This window comes from Anomaloglossus baeobatrachus, chromosome 2 (assembly GCF_048569485.1).
Source record: "Anomaloglossus baeobatrachus isolate aAnoBae1 chromosome 2, aAnoBae1.hap1, whole genome shotgun sequence".
In the NCBI taxonomy this organism is placed as follows: Eukaryota; Metazoa; Chordata; class Amphibia; order Anura; family Aromobatidae; genus Anomaloglossus; species Anomaloglossus baeobatrachus.
The window spans coordinates 541811089-541833106 of NC_134354.1; the positions used below are offsets into that span (position 1 = coordinate 541811089).

At 49.2% G+C, this 22018-nt stretch overlaps 1 protein-coding gene across 4 annotated transcripts in view; it reads right to left on the bottom strand.

Moving 5' to 3' along the window:
* The window catches only part of ATP11A (ATPase phospholipid transporting 11A), a 241958-nt gene that overhangs the window by 92194 nt on the left and 127746 nt on the right, over positions 1-22018 (bottom strand). For all 4 annotated transcript variants that reach the window (XM_075336655.1, XM_075336656.1, XM_075336657.1 and 1 more), the window contains exons 3-5: positions 19571-19660; positions 3726-3806; positions 1748-1855 (exon numbers count right to left, since the gene is read on the bottom strand). In XM_075336655.1, the coding sequence (XP_075192770.1) occupies positions 1748-1855; positions 3726-3806; positions 19571-19660 (279 nt within the window). The remainder of the gene's footprint in view (positions 1-1747; positions 1856-3725; positions 3807-19570; positions 19661-22018) is intronic.

The window sequence follows — 22018 nt, forward strand, 5'->3', positions numbered from 1 at the left end:
AAGGACTTGAAGTGACCAGGCCTGTTGGAGCTCTGTGGCAGTGGTAGAGGGGCGCTGGCTTTGGATTTTCTAACCAACAAACGTTCCTCCTGAGCAGTTGTCTTGCGGGGTCTGCCGGACCTGGGCTTGTCAAAAACATCTCCAGTCTCCTCAAATCTTTTTTTAATTCTTTGTACTTGACACTGAGACCCATTAAGGGTGCCAGCCACCTCTGCAGTGGATCTTGTCTTCAGCCTCTTGATAATCAATCCTTTAGTCGCAGGGTGGATTTTTGGCATGTTGTCAGAGGTCAAGTTGCAGTTCAAGTGAAGGTCTGGGGTGCTGGGTTTCTTTTTATACACACCCACTAATTAACCGATCATTTAGTGAGCACAGGTGAGGATGTAAACTAGGATTGGGTGCATTATATGACAAGGCGACAAAACTTTTGTCTTGCTAAAATCGGACATTTCTGTGTTCATTAAATGATCAATATTTCAGCTTTGCAGCAACTTTATTTTCACAAACCAAATTTGGGAGGGTTTCAGCTTTCAAAAGAGTAATTTATAAAACCAATGGATGAATTTAAAGTCAGGTTATAAGCTTTTATTTACATAACATGGATAAGCGACAGAACTTCTGTCAGGGAGTGTAAATCTAATTAAAGATTTGCAAGTACCTGAAGAGGGCGCTATGCACTGGAGATGTTCTCACAATGTGAGATTTGGAGAGCTACTACAAGGAAAAGTGGGCAAAGATTTCCAATTATAGATGTGCTATGCAGTATCCTACCCAAAAAGACTAATTGCTGTCATAAATTCACAGGCTACTTCTACAAAGTATTGTTTTAAAGGGAATCTGTCACCAGGTTTTTGTCACCTAATCTGAGTAGCATAATGTAGAGACAGAAATCCTGATTCCAGCGATGTGCCACTTACTGGGCTGCTTAGTGTAATTTTGATAAAAATCACTGATTAATCAGCAGGAAATTATCATTAGAGGACTACTTGGCATGCTGTCAGGTAGTCTGGCATATTCATGAGCTTTGTATAACTGTTAGATCTGCAGCAGAGAAAACATACATTTTATCAAAATGACAGCAAACAGCTCAGTAAGTGACACATTGCTGGAGTCAGGATCTCTGCCCCTACATTATGCTGCTCTCAGATGAAGTAGTAAATACCTGGTGAAATATTCCCCTTAATGGTGTGTATATTTATACAACCACATTATTTTTGTTGTTTATTTTTCTTTTTCCAACTAAAAAGATTTCAGCTGATTTTCCAATAAATTTGTACAGATTATATGAGAATTTGAAGGTGGAAAAAGTTTTGAAAATATTCTTCCTGCTGATAATTTCTTTTTTTTACATTGCAAACCCTGGTATTTTAAACAGGGGTGTGTATACTTTTGATATTCACTGAATGAAAATAAACTTGTTTCTTCTAATCAACTATCAATTTTTTTTAAACATTAAAAATGCATTTTTTTAAATTTCAGATAATCATTCCATTTATTACCAAGATTTGTATAACATTCAAGACAGTCCAGAGTGCTTCCAAATATGTACGTACAGACAGACAGACAGACAGACAGACAGACATACTTCTTGCTTTTTTATCACATTGTATACTAGTATACTAAATAACAATAATGGAAAGATATAGAAGAGATGGTCCACAGCCTTTACAGGTGATGCAACATTTTGTCATATGGGGACAATCTATGTCATCACTTTTGCATAGAAAGAAGAGTTACTGACTCTTACCCTAAGTTTTCGACTTTGCTTTCTGACCAATTTCCCATGCTGGATAACATGGACAGAACACTGGTTCATAGCATTATCTGCTTTGTGCCTTAGCCAGTCTTCATAGCCCTGTGCGGGTAATTAGAGTAAGAAAGTTAGAGGATGTTAAGATTTTAATGAAAGATATTGGACCTTAAGGCCGGTGTCACACGGTACGTTCTATCGTGCGATCACACGTGCGATCGTACCCGCCCCCGTCATTTGTGCGTCACTTGCAATTAGTTGCCCGTGTCGCACAAAGTCATTAACCCCCTGTCACATGCACTTACCTCCCGGACGATGTCGCTGTGAGCGGCGAACATCCTCTTCCTGAAGGGGGAGGGATTTTCGGCGTCACAGCGACGTCACACAGCGGCCGGCCAATAGAAGCGGAGGGGCGAAGATGAGCGGGATGTAACATCCCGCCCACCTCCTTCCTTCCGCATTGCCGGCGGGACGCAGGTAAGCGGTGTTAGTCGTTCCTGGGGTGTCACACGGAGCGATGTGCGCTGCCACGGGAATGATGAACAACTGGCGTGCAGAAGGAGGAACAACATATTGAAATTGAACGACGTGTCAACGAGCAACGATAAGGTGAGTATTTTTGCTCGTTTACAGTCGTTCGTAGCTGTCACACGCTACAATATGTCTAACGATGCCGGATGTGCGTCACGGAATCTGTGACCCCGATGACATATCGTCCGATATATCATAGCATGTGACGCCGGCCTAAGGCCACCATACACAATAAATTATGCTGCTGATTGAAAAATTGTTTAAGGAACGATTAGAATGTTGACACTGACATTCATATTTTAGTCCGTATTGACCATGATCATGACCATGTTCCATGACACCGGGAGAAGAATTATCTTTCTTCAAATTAACCCTTTAATGCCTAATGATAAATATATCTGTCAGAGTGGACCATTGCATATGGAGCGGCCTCAGGAACTACATACACAGCAAATACTGCCTAAATTAAATAGCCGGTATCTGCGTGTAGCAGCTATGGTTGGAATGGAGGCCTTGACAATGGCAAATTTTGAAGTGGCAAATTAAATGGCATGGTTGACCATGATCGCAAGCATCGGGTTGCATTGCCCATTGCCCATTGCCCCCCAGCGACGTGATCACAGGGAACTGATAGGTTACTTCGGTAGTCGTGGCCTGTTAGAAGCTCATGTCACTGCCATCTTGGTACTTTTGTGATGCTAACAATGAGCTAAATAGCAGATCTTTATTTTCACTTTATAGTAGAATACTGTGGTGTTCAAATCCTTTTATAGGACTAAAAAATTTTTAAAAATAATTTTTTAATTAAAGAAATAAAATGATAAAACTTTGAAATACCTTTTTTTTTTCCTGCATTGAAAATATATTACATTTATTAAACCATATGTTAACACCATAAAGAGAAATAAAAAAAATGTGGTTGGTTTTTCAGGCACCACACAGAAAATACAAGAATAAGCAACGAAAATGTCAAATGTTTTTGTTTTTATTAAACAAAGTTATAATATTTTTCACTACTTAATTAAAAAAAACAAAACCTATCCAAGTTTGGTATCAGTGAAATCATACTGATCTGGAAAATTATGTTTACAGGATTTTTTTTTACCAGGCAATCAATACTGTAACCACAAAACAAAAAACTATGGCAAAATAGCATTTGTTTCACCATTTCAACACACTTGGAAATTTTTTCCTGTTTTTCGGTACATTTATGGTGAAACAGTGTCATTCAAAACTACAACTCCTCCTGCAAAAAAAGCCCTCATTAAGGTCACGTCAAGAGAAAAAAGTGGTCAGATCACACAATAATTGTCTGTGATCAGTTGATTGTTCATTCTTACTTTTGTAACCATAGATGAATTATTTTGGTTGAAATGATTAATTTTGATTAACTACTCCTATCTAATGTGTATGGGTGTCAATACAAGTTAACAGAATACGTTACCTGTTTAATTGCAGTCACAGTGATGACAAAGAATAGTGGCAGGCCACTGGTTATTGGACTGGTTGGAGTATCGATGATAAGCTGAAAAACACCAACAATATAAAATATGAAAAAGTCTTCATCAATTTATTTGTATGGCATGTGAAACAAAGACATGATTGAACAGCAGAAATCAGAAAAATAAAATATAGTCTTCAAAACAGAATATACTTCAAGTCTTACACTTTTTTCATAAAAGCATGCAATTGTCAGAGAATATCTCCAAGCCAGTGACATATCCAATGATCTCCTCATGTTTACCTTGTCATGGCTACCTAAAAGGGTTGTCCAACTAAGAAATTTATGGTACTTCTGTGAGTTGCATCTATCATGACAGTGTGGCCCTGGTGCAAAAAGGTTGTTGCAAGTGTTATGGCTATATGCCGGAGGCGTCCTCCTTCTCAGGTCAGAGTCAGGGTGCCCCTTGTCTCTCCATTGCCCAAAAATCATTCTTCGAGTTCTGCTCTGCCTTGGCGCCACTAAGCGTTTGGCCCAATCCTCCGCTGTGTTACTGGTGTCTGTTCAGCCACCAGAGTCTAAGGGCAGCTTTGCACGTTGCGACATTGCACGTGCGATGTCGATGGGGTCAAATCGAAAGTGACGCACATCCGGTGTCACAGTCGATATCGCAACGTGTAAAACCTTTTTGATACGATGAATGAGCGCAAAAGTGTCGTTATCGTATCATCGCTGCAGCCTCCGACATTTCCATAATGCCGGTGCAGCGACAGACAGGTACGATGTTCCTCGCTCCTGCGGCAGCACACATCGCTGTGTGTGAAGCCGCAGGAGCGAGGAACTTCACCCTACCTGCCGCCGGCTGCAATGAGAAGGAAGGAGGTGGGCGGAATGTTTACATCCTGCTCATCTCCGCCCCTCCGCTTCAATTGGCCGCCTGCCGTGTGACGTCGCTGTGACGCCGCACGACCCGCCCCCCTAAGGAAGGAGGCGTGTCGCCGGCCAGAGGGACGTCGCACGGCAGGTAAGTGCGTGTGAAGCTGCCGTAGCGATAATAATCGCTACGGCAGCTTTCACTAGATATCGCACGTGCGACGGGGGCGGGACTATCGCTGCAGCATCGGTAACACATTGTTACCGATGTCGCAACGTGCAAAGCCCGCCTAAGTGTGGAAAGCGGGCTAGTGCGCATGTGCAGGCCGAGTCTCTTCCTGAGTTTGACTCTTTGGCCAATGCGCATGAGTGTGACGTGGCATCTTCGGATTGGATATTGGACGTCAGCTACTCCAATGACATGGCTTCTCTGGATTGGCTGTTAGACATCAGCTATGCTGATTGGGCGTGAACTGTGACTAGACGGTGCTTAGGTTATATAGGGATGCCACATGGCACTCAGTCTTCACTTGCCTAGCGGCGAGAGCATCTCTTAGGCAGGTCACTAATCAAATCGCTACCTAGTTGTAGTAGCCAATAGTAGTAGTCTGTGTGGTCTAGCATACTGATACCTGCAATCCTAGTAGCAGTGAGTGCTGGTGAAGCCACTGTTGCACCAGAGCTTGCTTCTCCTCTACCAGCATAACTGTGCTGGTTAAGCGTACTGTTACTTGTACCTTTAGTTTATTAGGTGGCTGTGCTGGTTAAGCGATCCGTTGGTTTGAAGCTTATAATTTGCAGAGGGTGCTGCTATGCAGAGTTGCATGGTGTGACTTTGCTGCATCTGTGCTTCCGTTAGTTTAATTGGTGCTGTTTCTCAACTGCGGTGGTCGCCATACCTCATGGTTGTTCATTATAGAGTGAGTGTGCTATTAACACTGATCGTTTAGCGCCCTGTTAATTTGAACCTAATTACACTGTTCGACCAGCTCTCCGGGCTCTTAGCAGCTATATCCATCTAAAGCACAGTGGACCCCGGGTTGCGCTTAGAATTTTATGTATTATCCTCCTTCTAAGCACTCAACCCTTAACAACATGCACAGTTCCCTCCACCTATTTTTATAGCAGCATTGAAAATAAATGAATCTGCTTAAAATGGACAGAAAGGAAGAATCCGTGAAAGAGAGCGATAACATGGGGACAAAATAGTGAAAGCACACATATGAGAAATGCAGCACTTGAAAAGGACCTGCCACTTGCATAAAAAATTGTTGTAATGCCTTGTAAAAATGGAGTTTGTGAAATCTCTGTTTACAAACCAACTGGAAATCTCTTCAGAATAGTCTCTGGGGGTGTGCGCTTTCACCTCTCCCTCCCAAATGCTGCCGATTAGATCCAGGGAGCCAATTTAGTACTCTCAGACACTGCTGAGCTGTCATTTGCAGCATCTGGGAGGGATTGGGGAAAACGCTCATCCCCAGAGAAGGCGCTTAGGAATTGCCCTGTTGCACTGCAAGTAGAGATTTCAGATATCGCGCCCCAAAAGCAAAAAGTGTGAATATCTCTGGAATGGAGCAATGTAGTGCAAAACTTAAAAAAAGCTGCACAAATCAGAGGAGCTCGGGGATTTTTAAAAAGGTATTTACAGGTAGCTTAATTTTTTTGAGAAAGTGACAGGTCCTCTTAACGTGATGATCCAGTCCTTACATTTTGTCACATCACTGATCCCCAATACTGTTAATGCTAAGGGGCATTTATGCTGCAAGATAATTGTGAATGAACATTTTTAAAAATGTGAATCCTAAACGAATGTTGTTTCACGATTATCTTACAGTGTAAACAGGCTGTGGATCATCTGATGAATTAGCAAAACGCTTAATCATCGGGTGAAATTATCTTTTATGCAGCATATAAAATGATTGTGCATTGTGCGGTAAACAGAACGTGCAATACTAAGAATAATGGCAGCCTATGCATCCTGGGCAATCTAGTGTAGACTTCTTAATGTGCTTCATATACTTTGGTCTGCCTGTGTAGGCAGGCATTCAAATGACCACAGATCGGCCAAAGTCTACCCTTTGTCAGTCGTATCGTGCCACCATTTGGTCTGTATAAATGGATCCTTAGAGGACTGGCAGGCATTTCACAATCATGTCAAATCAGTCAGACATGGACTACATTTCGTGTATTTAGTACTAAAAAATTTCTAAAGATTTTCTATTGTACTAAAATTCTATTGGTTGGAGAATTCAACGCCTTTAGAATTATGTAACACCGTGCTACTAAGAAGGATGAATCAGCCTCCATCTCCTCCATCTTTACATACAAACGGTCTATTCTGTTGATCCAAGGAACAAAGCCGAGGGTGTCTCTCAGGAATTCCGGAGAACATTAATAGAAACATACTATTTGACGCGGAAGGAAAAATCCATTCTGGCTGGTTTCCTGTCTACTTCGTAATACAGTCTACTGTTTGAACAACTGTTTTTTATATATTATTGTAGAATACATTTTCTATTTCAAAGACACTTGAAGATCATGTATTGAACCAATGTCCACCCTTGTGATATCTGCAATAGTCACTCAGTGCCCCCTTGTAACTTGATAATTTATGCTACTTTATCTATAATATCCATAATATTGACTATATACCAGATATAATATCTGTGTAATATGCATTCTGTAATGTTGTTCTTGGATTGATGTTCTACTATCTACTGTAGAAGGCATCTCTAATGCCTAGTGAATGATCATAACCAATGTTTGCCCAATCTTAGTAGGTACAATAAGTGTATTCATAGATAGTCAGCAAGGTGCTCTCAGTTATGTTATCTGGTATATTTTAGCCTATTTGGAGAAATAAGATTTCTGGAGTAAATTAGCCAGTGTTTCTGTGTACATCTTAGCCAGAAATAAGCTGTCGTACTAAAGAAGAACCCATCTTCATGATTTAACCCTAAAATTTCATACCCCAATATCATGCACAGATGTTTTCAGAAAACACTGTCACAATTCTGTCTAACAGAATGTCATTGCTGCAGTAGAAGAATGGACAGCGTTGCAAAGGAGCGGCGTGCATTGGAGAGTTGTTGATTTTTCTCTTTTAAACTTATTTCAAGCATTTAAAAAAATAAATCTACAGTGTTACCTCGGTTTTCGTTGATAATCCGTCTGAATACAATCAATGAAAACTGAAAGCGACTAAAACCGAAGCAATTACTTCCAAAGGAATCAAGGTAAATCCAATTAATTTGTTTTAAGAAAAAGAGAAAACACGGTACGGAGGAGCGCTAGAGAAGCCAGGTTAAATGGCGAGTTTAAAAAATGAAGATATTTTACATATCGAAACGCGTTGTTGTAGCAGGTTGTTAAATAAAAGAAAAATATTTTTTAAACTCACCATTTAACCTGGCTTTTCTAGTGCTCCTCTGGACCATGTTTTCACTTATTCTTGATTCAATTTCCCCTTGTGAGATTCACGGCAGGAGCTGCTTTGTTTCGAGGCATTAATCACAAACCGGTTCAGCGGCGTGCAGGCTCCCCGTTGATTGGTCATCTGACCGCCCCGTGAAGCTCCAGTCTTCACATACGGACTTACCCGGACCAGCGTCCTGGCACCTGTAACATGAGTTTATCCACGCTATTACCGCGGTTGTGCAGGGGTGCACAACCACGCCAGGTGAGCGACTCCACTTTTCCCGACTATCACCATCCCCGAAAATTCTTCACAAAACTCCTTTCTCCAATCTATCTAACAATTAATTCATTTTGACACTCTAAAATACATGCCAAAAACACATTTTATAGAAAATAAAGATAGTGTTTAACACTAGAACGACTGAGGTAGTCATTTTGACTACTTTGCACCATGTATTTCTATATAGGTGTCACGAGTCCAGTAGTTCTAGTGTTAATACTAAAAACAAGAAGAAATTAATATAAAATTAATATAAAAGGAATATTAAATGAATATAAGATACTGATGTAAAGAATAAATACATATCTTACATTTCTTACATACATTTTGAAACTGATGAGCGGGGTGACACTCACATAAAGCCACACAGAGGTGGCGAATGCATGGATCACCCTTTGTTGTTGCAAAAATAGCAGCATAGTCACTAGGGCATGCAGACAAAAACAAACGAAAACCGAGGCAATCAAAGAAAATCGAGGCAAATTTTTAGTGGAAAAAAATCAACAAAAGCCGAAACCAACGATAACCTATGTCAGTCATGGCGAACCTTTTACAGGCCGAGTGCCCAAACTGTAGCCCTAAACCCAATTTTTTTTCCGAAGTGCCAACCAATCCTATTATATAAAGAATTGATTTTAATCTTACCATTGCAGTCTTCTCTTCAGCAGGGGGTATCACACTCGTGCATGCTTACCACACATGGAAGCTGAGCCCCTGCCCTTTCCAGACACAGCAGTTGGATTGACCTTTCTGGAAAAAAATTGCAGCATATTAGACAGAGATTTTAGCCTGGAATGCAATCAGATTTCCCCCTGTAATCCACATCTACATTTCAAAGTCTGAACATCTCGAAATCCCATAAAGACGTACGAGTGGCTCCCCTCCCCTTTCATTGTGTAGTTCTGTCCCCCTTCCTCGGCCACTTCCTGGTAAACATGTCCCCCATCCTGATATAGATTTCCTACATTCTGGTATATTTGTCCCCATCATGGCCCCATCCTGGTAAATGTCCTCCATCCTGGTAAATGTTACCCATTCTTGCATGTTCCCCCATGCTGGTAAATGTACCCCATCCTGACATATTGCCCATTCCTGGTAAATGTTCCCAATCCTGGTTAATTTACCCCTTCCTGTTAAATGTACCCTATCGTGGCATGTTTCCTCCATCCTGGCATGCATGTTTTCCTCTATCCTGGCATGCATGTTTTCCTCTATCCTGGCATGCATGTTTTCCTCCATCCTGGCATGCATGTTTTCCTCCATCCTGGCATGCATGTTTCCCCCATCCTGGCATGCATGTTTTCCTCCATCCTCACATGCATGTTTCCTCCATCCTGGCATGCATGTTTTCCTCTATCCTGGCATGCATGTTTCCTCCATCCTGGCATGCATGTTTCCTCCATCCTGGCATGCATGTTTCCTCCATCCTGCCATGCATGTTTTCCTCTATCCTGGCATGCATGTTTTCCTCCATCCTGGCATGCATGTTTCCTCCATCCTGGCATGCATGTTTCCCCCATCCTAGCATGCATGTTTCCCCCATCCTGGCATGCATGTTTCCTCCATCCTGCCATGCATGTTGTCCTCTATCCTGGCATGCATGTTTCCTCCATCCTGGCATGCATGTTTCCTCCATCCTGCCATGCATGTTTTCCTCCATCCTGGCATGCATGTTTCCCCCATCCTGGCATGCATGTTTTCCTCCATCCTCACATGCATGTTTCCCCCATCCTGGCATGCATGTTTCCTCCATCCTGGCATGCATGTTTCCTCCATCCTGCCATGCATGTTTCCTCCATCCTGCCATGCATGTTTTCACCATCCTGGCATGCATGTTTTTCCTATCCTGGCATGCATGTTTTCCTCCATCCTGGTATGCATGTTTCCTCCATCCTGCCATGCATGTTTTCCCCATCCTGGCATGCATGTTTCCCCCATCCTGGCATGCAAGTTTCCCATCCTGGCATGCATGTTTCCTCCATCCTGGCATGCATGTTTCCTCCATCCTGGCATGCATGTTTTCTCCATCCTGGCATGCATGTTTCCCCCCCATCCTGGCATGCATGTTTCCTCCATCCTGGCATGCATGTTTCCCCCCCATCCTGGCATGCATGTCATCCCCCCCCATGCTGGCATGTGTGTTCTCCCACCCCATGCTGGCATGTGCGTTCCCCCACCCCCACCCCCACGCTGCATGTGCGTTCCCCCACCCTGCCATGTGCATTCCCCCACCCCCACCCCACGCTGCCATGTGCATTCCCCCACCCCCACATGTGAGTTCCCCCACTCCACGCTGCCATATGCGTTCCCCCACCCCTACGCTGCCATGTGCGTTCCCCACCCCCACACGCTGCCATGTGCGTTCCCCTCTCCCACCCCACGCTGCCATGTGCGTTCCCCCCTCTCCCACCCCACGCTGCCATGTGCGTTCCCCCTCCCGCCACCCCATGCTGCCATGTGCGTTCCCCCTCCCCCACCCCACGCTGCCATGTGCGTTCCCCCTCTCCCACCCCACGCTGCCATGTGCGTTCCCCCTCTCCCACCCCACGCTGCCATGTGCGTTCCCCCTCTCCCACCACACGCTGCCATGTGCGTTCCCCCTCCCCACCCCACGCTGCCATGTGCCTTCCCCCTCTCCCACCCCACGCTACATGTGCGTTCCCCCTCTCCCACACCACGCTGCCATGTGCGTTCCCCCTCTCCCACCCCCCACTGCCATGTGCGTTCCCCTCCCCCACCCCACGCTGCCATGTGCATTCCCCCTCTCCCACCCCACGCTGCCATGTGCGTTCCCCCTCTCCCACCCCACGCTGCCATGTGCGTTCCCCCACCCCACGCTGCCATGTGCGTTCCCCCTCTCCCACCCCACGCTGCCATGTGCGTTCCCCCTCTCCCACCCCACGCTGCCATGTGCGTTCCCCCACCCCACGCTGCCATGTGCGTTCCCCTCTCCCACCCCACGCTGCCATGTGCGTTCCCCCTCTCCCACCCCACGCTGCCATGTGCGTTCCCCCTCTCCCACCCCACGCTGCCATGTGCGTTCCCCTCTCCCACCCCAACGCTGCCATGTGCGTTCCCCCTCTCCCACCCCACGCTGCCATGTGCGTTCCCCCTCTCCCCACCCCACGCTGCCATGTGCGTTCCCCCTCCCCCACCCCACGCTGACATGTGCGTTCCCCCTCTCCCACCCCACGCTGCCATGTGCGTTCCCCCACCCCCGCTACCTGTGGTTCCCCCTCTCCCACACCACGCTGCCATGTGCGTTCCCCTCTCCCACACCACGCTGCCATGTGCGTTCCCTCGCCACCCCACGCTGTCATGTGCGTTCCCCCTCCCCCACCCACGCCTGCCATGTGCGTTCCCCCTCTCCCACCCACGCTGCCATGTGCGTTCCCCCCACCCCACGCTGCCATGTGCGTTCCCCCTCCCCCACCCCACGCTGCCATGTGCGTTCCCCCTCTCCCACCCCACGCTGCCATGTGCGTTCCCCTCTCCCACCCCACGCTGCCATGTGCGTTCCCCCACCCCACGCTGCCATGTGCGTTCCCCCTCTCCCACCCCACGCTGCCATGTGCGTTCCCCCACCCCACGCTGCCATGTGCGTTCCCCCTCTCCCACCCCACGCTGCCATGTGCGTTCCCCCTCTCCCACCCCACGCTGTCCCCCTCTCCCACCCCACGCTGTCATGTGCCTTCCCCCTCTCCCACCCCACGCTACCATGTGCGTTCCCCCTCTCCCACACCACGCTGCCATGTGCGTTCCCCCTCTCCCACCCCCCACTGCCATGTGCGTTCCCCCTCCCCCACCCCACGCTGCCATGTGCGTTCCCCCTCCCCCACCCACGCTGCCATGTGCGTTCCCCCTCTCCCACCCCCCACTGCCATGTGCGTTCCCCCTCCCCCCACCCCCACGCTGCCATGTGCGTTCCCCCTCCCCCACCCCACGCTGCCATGTGCGTTCCCCCTCCCCCACCCCACGCTGCCATGTGCGTTCCCCCACCCCACGCTGCCATGTGCGTTCCCCCTCCCCCACCCCACGCTGCCATGTGCGTTCCCCCTCTCCCACCCCACGCTGCCATGTGCGTTCCCCACCCCCACGCTGCCATGTGCGTTCCCCCTCTCCCACCCACGCTGCCATGTGCGTTCCCCCTCTCCCACCCCACGCTGCCATGTGCGTTCCCCCACCCCACGCTGCCATGTGCGTTCCCCTTCTCCCACCCCACGCTGCCATGTGCTTTCCCCCTCTCCCACCCCACGCTGCCATGTGCGTTCCCCCTCTCCCACCCCACGCTGCCATGTGCGTTCCCCCTCTCCCACCCCACGCTGCCATGTGCGTTCCCCCTCTCCCACCCCACGCTGCCATGTGCGTTCCCCCACCCCACGCTGCCATGTGCGTTCCCCCTCCCCCACCCCACGCTGCCATGTGCGTTCCCCCTCTCCCACCCCACGCTGCCATGTGCGTTCCCCCACCCCACGCTGCCATGTGCGTTCCCCCTCTCCCACCCCACGCTGCCATGTGCGTTCCCCCTCTCCCACCCCACGCTGCCATGTGCGTTCCCCACCCCACGCTGCCATGTGCGTTCCCCTTCTCCCACCCCACGCTACCATGTGCGTTCCCCCTCTCCCACACCACGCTGCCATGTGCGTTCCCCCTCTCCCACACCACGCTGCCATGTGCGTTCCCTCTCCCACCCCACGCTGTCATGTGCGTTCCCCCTCCCCCACCCCACGCTGCCATGTGCGTTCCCCCTCTCCCACCCCACGCTGCCATGTGCGTTCACCCTCTCCCACCCCACGCTGCCATGTGCGTTCCCCCTCCCCCACCCCACGCTGCCATGTGCCTTCCCCCTCTCCCACCCCACGCTACCATGTGCGTTCCCCCTCTCCCACACCACGCTGCCATGTGCGTTCCCCCTCCCCCACCCCACGCTGCCATGTGCGTTCCCCCTCTCCCACCCCACGCTGCCATGTGCGTTCCCCCTCTCCCACCCCACGCTGCCATGTGCGTTCCCCCTCTCCCACCCCACGCTGCCATGTGCGTTCCCCCACCCCACGCTGCCATGTGCGTTCCCCCTCCCCCACCCCACGCTGCCATGTGCGTTCCCCCTCTCCCACCCCACGCTGCCATGTGCGTTCCCCCACCCCACGCTGCCATGTGCGTTCCCCCTCCCCCACCCCACGCTGCCATGTGCGTTCCCCCTCTCCCACCCCACGCTGCCATGTGCGTTCCCCCACCCCATGCTGCCATGTGCGTTCCCCCTCTCCCACCCCACGCTGCCATGTGCATTCCCCCTCTCCCACCCCACGCTGCCATGTGCGTTCCCCCACCCCACGCTGCCATGTGCGTTCCCCTTCTCCCACCCCACGCTACCATGTGCGTTCCCCCTCTCCCACACCACGCTGCCATGTGCGTTCCCCCTCTCCCACACCACGCTGCCATGTGCGTTCCCTCTCCCACCCCACGCTGTCATGTGCGTTCCCCCTCCCCCACCCCACGCTGCCATGTGCGTTCCCCCTCTCCCACCCCACGCTGCCATGTGCGTTCACCCTCTCCCACCCCACGCTGCCATGTGCGTTCCCCCTCCCCCACCCCACGCTGCCATGTGCCTTCCCCCTCTCCCACCCCACGCTACCATGTGCGTTCCCCCTCTCCCACACCACGCTGCCATGTGCGTTCCCCCTCCCCCACCCCACGCTGCCATGTGCGTTCCCCCTCTCCCACCCCACGCTGCCATGTGCGTTCCCCCTCTCCCACCCCACGCTGCCATGTGCGTTCCCCCTCTCCCACCCCACGCTGCCATGTGCGTTCCCCCACCCCACGCTGCCATGTGCGTTCCCCCTCCCCCACCCCACGCTGCCATGTGCGTTCCCCCTCTCCCACCCCACGCTGCCATGTGCGTTCCCCCACCCCACGCTGCCATGTGCGTTCCCCCTCTCCCACCCCACGCTGCCATGTGCGTTCCCCCTCTCCCACCCCACGCTGCCATGTGCGTTCCCCCACCCCACGCTGCCATGTGCGTTCCCCTTCTCCCACCCCACGCTGCCATGTGCGTTCCCCCTCCCCCACCCCACGCTGACATGTGCGTTCCCCCTCTCCCACCCCACGCTGCCATGTGCGTTCCCCCTCTCCCACCCCACGCTACCATGTGCGTTCCCCCTCTCCCACACCACGCTGCCATGTGTGCTCCCCCTCTCCCACACCACGCTGCCATGTGCGTTCCCTCTCCCACCCCACGCTGTCATGTGCGTTCCCCCTCCCCCACCCCACGCTGCCATGTGCGTTCCCCCTCTCCCACCCCACGCTGCCATGTGCGTTCCCCCACCCCACGCTGCCATGTGCGTTCCCCCTCCCCCACCCCACGCTGCCATGTGCGTTCCCCCTCTCCCACCCCACGCTGCCATGTGCGTTACCCCTCTCCCACCCCACGCTGCCATGTGCGTTCCCCCACCCCACGCTGCCATGTGCGTTCCCCCTCTCCCACCCCACGCTGCCATGTGCGTTCCCCCACCCCACGCTGCCATGTGCGTTCCCCCTCTCCCACCCCACGCTGCCATGTGCGTTCCCCCTCTCCCACCCCACGCTGCCATGTGCCTTCCCCCTCTCCCACCCCACGCTACCATGTGCGTTCCCCCTCTCCCACACCACGCTGCCATGTGCGTTCCCCCTCTCCCACCCCCCACTGCCATGTGCGTTCCCCCTCCCCCACCCCACGCTGCCATGTGCGTTCCCCCTCTCCCACCCCACGCTGCCATGTGCGTTCCCCCTCTCCCACCCCACGCTGCCATGTGCGTTCCCCCACCCCACGCTGCCATGTGCGTTCCCCCTCCCCCACCCCACGCTGCCATGTGCGTTCCCCCTCTCCCACCCCACGCTGCCATGTGCGTTCCCCCACCCCACGCTGCCATGTGCGTTCCCCCTCTCCCACCCCACGCTGCCATGTGCGTTCCCCCTCTCCCACCCCACGCTGCCATGTGCGTTCCCCCTCCCCCACCCCACGCTGACATGTGCGTTCCCCCTCTCCCACCCCACGCTGCCATGTGCGTTCCCCCTCTCCCACCCCACGCTACCATGTGCGTTCCCCCTCTCCCACACCACGCTGCCATGTGCGTTCCCCCTCTCCCACACCACGCTGCCATGTGCGTTCCCTCTCCCACCCCACGCTGTCATGTGCGTTCCCCCTCTCCCACCCCACGCTGCCATGTGCGTTCCCCCACCCCACGCTGCCATGTGCGTTCCCCCTCTCCCACCCCACGCTGCCATGTGCGTTCCCCCACCCCACGCTGCCATGTGCGTTCCCCCTCTCCCACCCCACGCTGCCATGTGCGTTCCCCCTCTCCCACCCCACGCTGCCATGTGCCTTCCCCCTCTCCCACCCCACGCTGCCATGTGCGTTCCCCCTCTCCCACCCCACGCTGGCATGTGCGTTCCCCCTCTCCCACCCCACGCTGCCATGTGCGTTCCCCCTCTCCCACCCCACGCTGGCATGTGCGTTCCCCCTCTCCCACCCCACGCTGGCATGTGCGTTTCCCCTCTCCCACCCCACGCTGCCATGTGCGTTCCCCCTCTCCCACCCCACGCTGCCATGTGCGTTCCCCCTCTCCCACCCTGCCATGTGCGTTCCCTCTCTCCCACCCCACGCTGGCATGTGCGTTCCCCCTCTCCCACCCCACGCTGCCATGTGCGTTCCCCCTCACCCACCCCACGCTGCCATGTGCGTTCCCCCTCTCCCACCCCACGCTGGTATGTGCGTTCCCCCTCTCCCACCCCACGCTGGCATGTGCGTCCCCCCTCTCCCACCCCACGCTGCCATGTGCGTTCCCCCTCTCCCACCCCACGCTGGCATGTGCGTTCCCCCTCTCCCACCCCACGCTGCCATGTGCGTTCCCCCTCTCCCACCCCACGCTGGCATGTGCGTTCCCCCTCTCCCACCCCACGCTGGCATGTGCGTTTCCCCTCTCCCACCCCACGCTGCCATGTGCGTTCCCCCTCTCCCACCCCACGCTGCCATGTGCGTTCCCCCTCTCCCACCCTGCCATGTGCGTTCCCTCTCTCCCACCCCACGCTGGCATGTGCGTTCCCCCTCTCCCACCCCACGCTGCCATGTGCGTTCCCCCTCTCCCACCCCACGCTGCCATGTGCGTTCCCCCTCACCCACCCCACGCTGCCATGTGCGTTCCCCCTCTCCCACCCCACGCTGGTATGTGCGTTCCCCCTCTCCCACCCCACGCTGGCATGTGCGTCCCCCCTCTCCCACCCCATGCTGGCACTGCCGCACACGAGTTATAAAAAAAAAAAAAAAAAAAAAAAAAAGCAACACACAACTTACCTGCACACGCTCCCCCGCTGCGCGCTGCTGGGTCCTCAATTCCCACGCGGCCAGCAGACGGCGCCGGCGCTGCTCTCTGACGCTCCTCCGTCTCCTAGGCAACCCACTGCAGCCTGGGGGGGGAGGAGTGTCAGAGCGGAGGAGAAATGTCTCCTCCGCTCCAACACAGATTTGATCTGCCGGCGCGACTGCACTAGCAGATCAAACCTGCAGCATCGGGCGACAGCACGCGTGCCACCAGAATGGGCTCAGCGTGCCCCTGGTGGCACGCGTGCCATAGGTTCGCCATCACTGACCTATGTCATCGAAAACCGAGGTACCACTGTATATACAAATATGTATGTGCATCTCCTCAAAAAAACACCTTTAAGTGTGAGGTTGTCAGAAGATAAGTCACCAAATGTCTGATTGTTGCACCCTTGTTGTGTATAATCAGCCCCAAGTGAAAGATGTAGCTAGGCCACTGGACATCTTAAAAGGTCATATATACAGGTGTTTATAAATGTCCATGATGTCTAGTGATACCCCCCTTTTTCAATATGGTGCACTATATTGAACCTTCAAAAAAGAAAATCTTTCTTGGAAAGCATGTCTATCAGTATATACCAGACATGGGACATCGAATAGATCTGTGGTCCACCATTTTAAGTCAAATTGTCTCTCCAGGAAGGAGACCAACTCTAGCGCCACCTATTGAAAGTAACAATCCTAATAGTCAAAAGTAGCTTTTTAACAAGCCTTTTCATAGGACTTAGGATTCATACCAGATTGGAACCCCAATTTGCAGACATGGTGTTTCGGCAGTGCAAAGTATGGGATCTGATCTGGCTTATGAGAAGCTATAGGATTGCTACTTCCAATAGGTGGTGCTAGAGTTTGTCTCCTTCCTGGAGAGACTATTTAAATATTTCCCAGAGGGGCTTTGCAGCTATAACACCCCTCACTGACAGCCAGACTGGTTTGTCAAGTCTCCGCAAGTAGAATAGTCTTCCTGTGGTCACCATGTTTGGTAAAACATGTCAGTTCTCCCAATAAACATTATAAAGTGATATTCAGATTTTATTTGAATAAACTTCCCTACTAAACATAAATATAGGCATTGATGAAATGGAAAATTATCGTAATATTATAGCTAAGTTTCCAGAATCATAACAGACATACACTTTCAATATCTGCCTTGTGATCTATAGTAATGATTTTCCTCTACAAAACTTCCAGATACTTATGACTTGCACTAATTAATATGGATTTTTTCCTCTCCTAAATTAAAAAGTTCACTGTACAGATAAGAAAGATGCTAAAATTCCATTTGTAGGTTGTGAAAGGAAAAAGTCAGAAATAACTTCATGCAAGTTACTCCTAATTGAACTGGACGATATTCAGATGTATAAAAATGCACATATGTAGAGTCAGAATGAAGATAATAAAATCTACAAATAATCCCTTCAATGCCTCTATCTGAAGTACGATGGCCTGAGTCAGTTTTTAAACAGAGTACTACTACGTTAGTCTGTCTTAAAATTGAAATTAAGTTACTCTACACCCATGCAGTGGACATTTTGGACTTATTTTTTAATGAACTGCATGGCTAGAATTCTTTGCAATGATGAGCAAATAAAATCAAAGAGGAAGCTTTTAGTAGCTCGACAGGTATAGGTGATATTTTCCTATAAACCTATAACCGTGAGAGTGCAAAAAAGTGTTGAACAGTTTTATTTGGCTACACCAATAAATCATATAATCAATAAAACTCAGCATGAAAGATAGCTTATTAGTAATGAAAAAAAACCAAGTATGGCCAGATGCCAAACCCTATATAAGTCTATGGGGACCTGAAGATTGTGCTGTAAAATGGTGGTAGAAAAGGCTAGGGGAGCTGGAATGCAGGACAGTTCTACTTCGAGCCAGGAGATGCAGGTCTCTTTGAACTCAATGAGTTCACCTGAGGGAGATCAATGAGTTCAATGAATTTACCTAAGGCGAGTTTACACGTGGCTCACTCAGGGTTTGCCTGAAGCCGAAGCAGGTGGTCATGTTCTCTAATGTACCCGCATGCTGCGACTTCAGTATGTAGCAGAGATGGGATCGTCGTGAGACCTCTTGTGAATTACGTTGGACCTGGGTGTTTTGGAGGTTAACAAATTGGAGAAAGAGGGTAGTTTTTTTGTATTTTAATTCAAATTATTTTTCTTGGTGTTTGTGTTTATTTCTTTTCACTTCCAGGATTAGTAATGGGGGGGGGGGGGTCTCATAAACCCCTACCTGTTACTAATCTAGGGCTGAGTGGCAGCTGTGATTAACCCGTTATATTATCCCGATTGCCAATGCACCAGAGTAATCGGGATGAGGTCGGGTAAAGCGTCGTAACTGTCCATCCAATGGATGCGACAATATTGGGGAAGCTACAAGCTGCTATTTTTAGGCTGGGGGACCCTCTTATTTTGATATACAGCCAAGATAAGCACATGACTGGGGGCTGTAGCCTGTTGCTGTCTACTTTATCTGTGCTGGGAATCACAATGTGAGGGGACCCTACACCATTTTTTTAGTTACGTATTTTTACACCAATATAAGGATGCAGAGAATATGTGTGATTCTAACCAATCACAGATGCTGTCACACAGGGTAGGCGTGCTGTCTGACTGCAATCAATAACAGATGCCGGGACTGATGGTGGGTGGGGGAAGCAGTGAATATGTGAATTAATGAGCGGACCCGGAAGCAGATTTGCCCATCTCTACTTATCAGCATTAGTAATTGTGAACTTTGGCCAAAAAAATATGCCGAGATTCAGTAGTGTTGAATAGATCGTAAAATACTTTCATTTTGGAAAAGAATATAATTCACTGTATGTGAATGCATTAGACATTTTAAAAGTATAAACAACAAAAAGATACCATAAAAAGTTACAACAAGATATTAAATGTTAATAATTAAAAAAAAAAAACTCACCTGTACAAGGAAAATAATTAGAAAATAAAAATTTGCTATTCTTCTGAATTGTTCAAATAGATTCTTCGGTATAAAATTCCAAAACGTGTACTGAAGGAACATAAAAAAAAATTACAAATTTCAGTTAATTAACTATTAATAAATTCCAATATGCCAATTATTCTCAAAATTCTAAATCAGTGCTCAATAGTTCAACCACACAACTACTTGATAGGTTTTATATGTATAGTCGTGGCAAAAAGTTTTTAAAATTTACATAATTTTGAGGTTTCACAAAGTTTGCTGTTTTAGATCTTTCCAAGGTTACTAAAGTACACTTCTAAGTATCTCATAAGTTTTAAACTTTTTTTGACAACTATATACAAGTTTATGCAAAGTCTGTATATTTACAGTGTTAACCCTTAATTTTCCACTCTTCTGCAATGCTGGATATCAGCTTCTCAGCCAAATCCTCACTGATGGCAACGGATTTTTTTCCAATCACTGCTTGGAGTTTTTTTTTGCCCACCAGCGTTTTGAGAATAGAAGCAACTTAGTTATTACATTTGCTTTGTGACATGGTGTCCCATTTTGCTGGAAAAAGCATTGTTCATTACCAAATATTTCCTGGATCAAATGGAAGAACTTGTAAGATGTTTAGGCACCATGCGCACGATGCAGTTTTTGATGGGGGTTTTTTGTGTGCATTTTGTGGTGACCTATTAGTCACCACAAGCTGCATACTTTCCCTTCTTCAGCAAAGTCTATGAGATTTCAGATTTCCTGTGTGCACGTTGCTTCTTTTTTGGGCTGCATTTTTGTGGTGACCACAAAAATGCAGTATGTCAATTTTTCGTGCATTTTCCCAGCGTTTTTCACACATTGGTTATAACAAAAACTGAAACAAAAACGTCCCCATGGTCCTCCGTCTGTGACTGCAAATAGCCCGTGTTAGGTCAACATTGATAGCGTAGCTCACTCAGTTTCTGGCTGCAGCTCACAGCTGGTGGTCATGTTCTATAGCACTTGTTGTGAGATTCAGATGCAGAAGAGCTGGAATAGTCGTGGGACCTCATGTGGATTACGGCGGACCTGCAGGAGTGTTTTGGGGGTTAATAAAGTGGTGAAAGAGGATGCTTTTTTTGTCTTTTATGTCAAATAAAGGATGTTTTGGGCGTTTGTGTTCACTTACAGATTAGTAATGGGGGTTTCATAGATGCCTCCCATTACTAATCAAAGGGCTTAGTGGCAGCTGTAGGCTGCTATTAACCCCTCATTATCCCAAACTCCAACTCACCAGGGCTATCGGGAAAAGATGGAAAAAGCAACGGGTACGGGGCTTGTAGATTCTAATGCATTTCGACAATCCTTGGCGGCTGCAGGCTGCTATTTTTAGGCTGAAGGGGGGGGGGGGGGGAAGACCCAATTAGCATTGGTCTCCCCTGCCTGAGAATACCAGCCCCCAGATGTCAGGCTTTATCATGACTGGGTATCAAAATTGGGGGGAACCACATGCTGTTTTTTATAAATTATTTAAAATTAAATTTAAAAAAAGCCGTATGCGGTTCCTCCTATTTTGATACACAGCCACGATAAGCGCATGGCAGGGGTCGGCAGCCTGTAACTGTAGGCTTTACCTGTGCTGGGAATCATAATATGGGGCAATCCTATGCCAAATAATTTATTTTTATATCACAATACACATACACAGCATCTGTGATTGGAAGGGTCAGGCACGCTGTCACTCCAGGTGGGGGCGCGTCTGACTGCAACTAATCACAGACGCCAGTGGACCGGGAAAGCAGTGCATATGCATGAAAATAAAATAAGCGGCCATGGAAGTGAATGAACGTCCTGGAAGCAGTTACAGCCACGCCGGAGCCTCGGTAAGCATGAAGCACTTACTCCTAACCCTCTCTCTCTTTTACCACCATTTTTTATTTTTTTTTAATTTTTTTAAAAAAAAAACCTGGTCAGACCCGCCGGTCCCGATCATCTGCGAGTCCGTCCATCACTGATTAAGTTATATAGTCTGAGTTAACATTGGTTCCCTATATTGTATTCAAATAATAATAGCCACCCGCAATGTCCCAACTTCTATAGACACACAAGTCACAAAATCAGGGAACCAAAATTCCATGCAGTTAACATTAGGACTCTCTTTCAGGCATGTAAACAGTGTAATTAGACTTCATAGAGATATTATAGATGGTCAGTGTGGTAGAGGCATGTAGAAATGCAACTAGTTTTATCTCTTGAAAACGCATTTGTTTTTCAGACGACTTCCCAGTTCAATAAAGGACACTGCTGGAAGCAGATGACGACATCTCAAACAATGAAATGGAAGTACGGCACATAGCAACATGAAGTATTATTACAATGTACCCTACGGTTTCGGAAGGTAAACACTTACTTGCCTGAATTCTTTATTCACTATTTACTTGGTCAGGGTCCAGTAAAGAATACAGA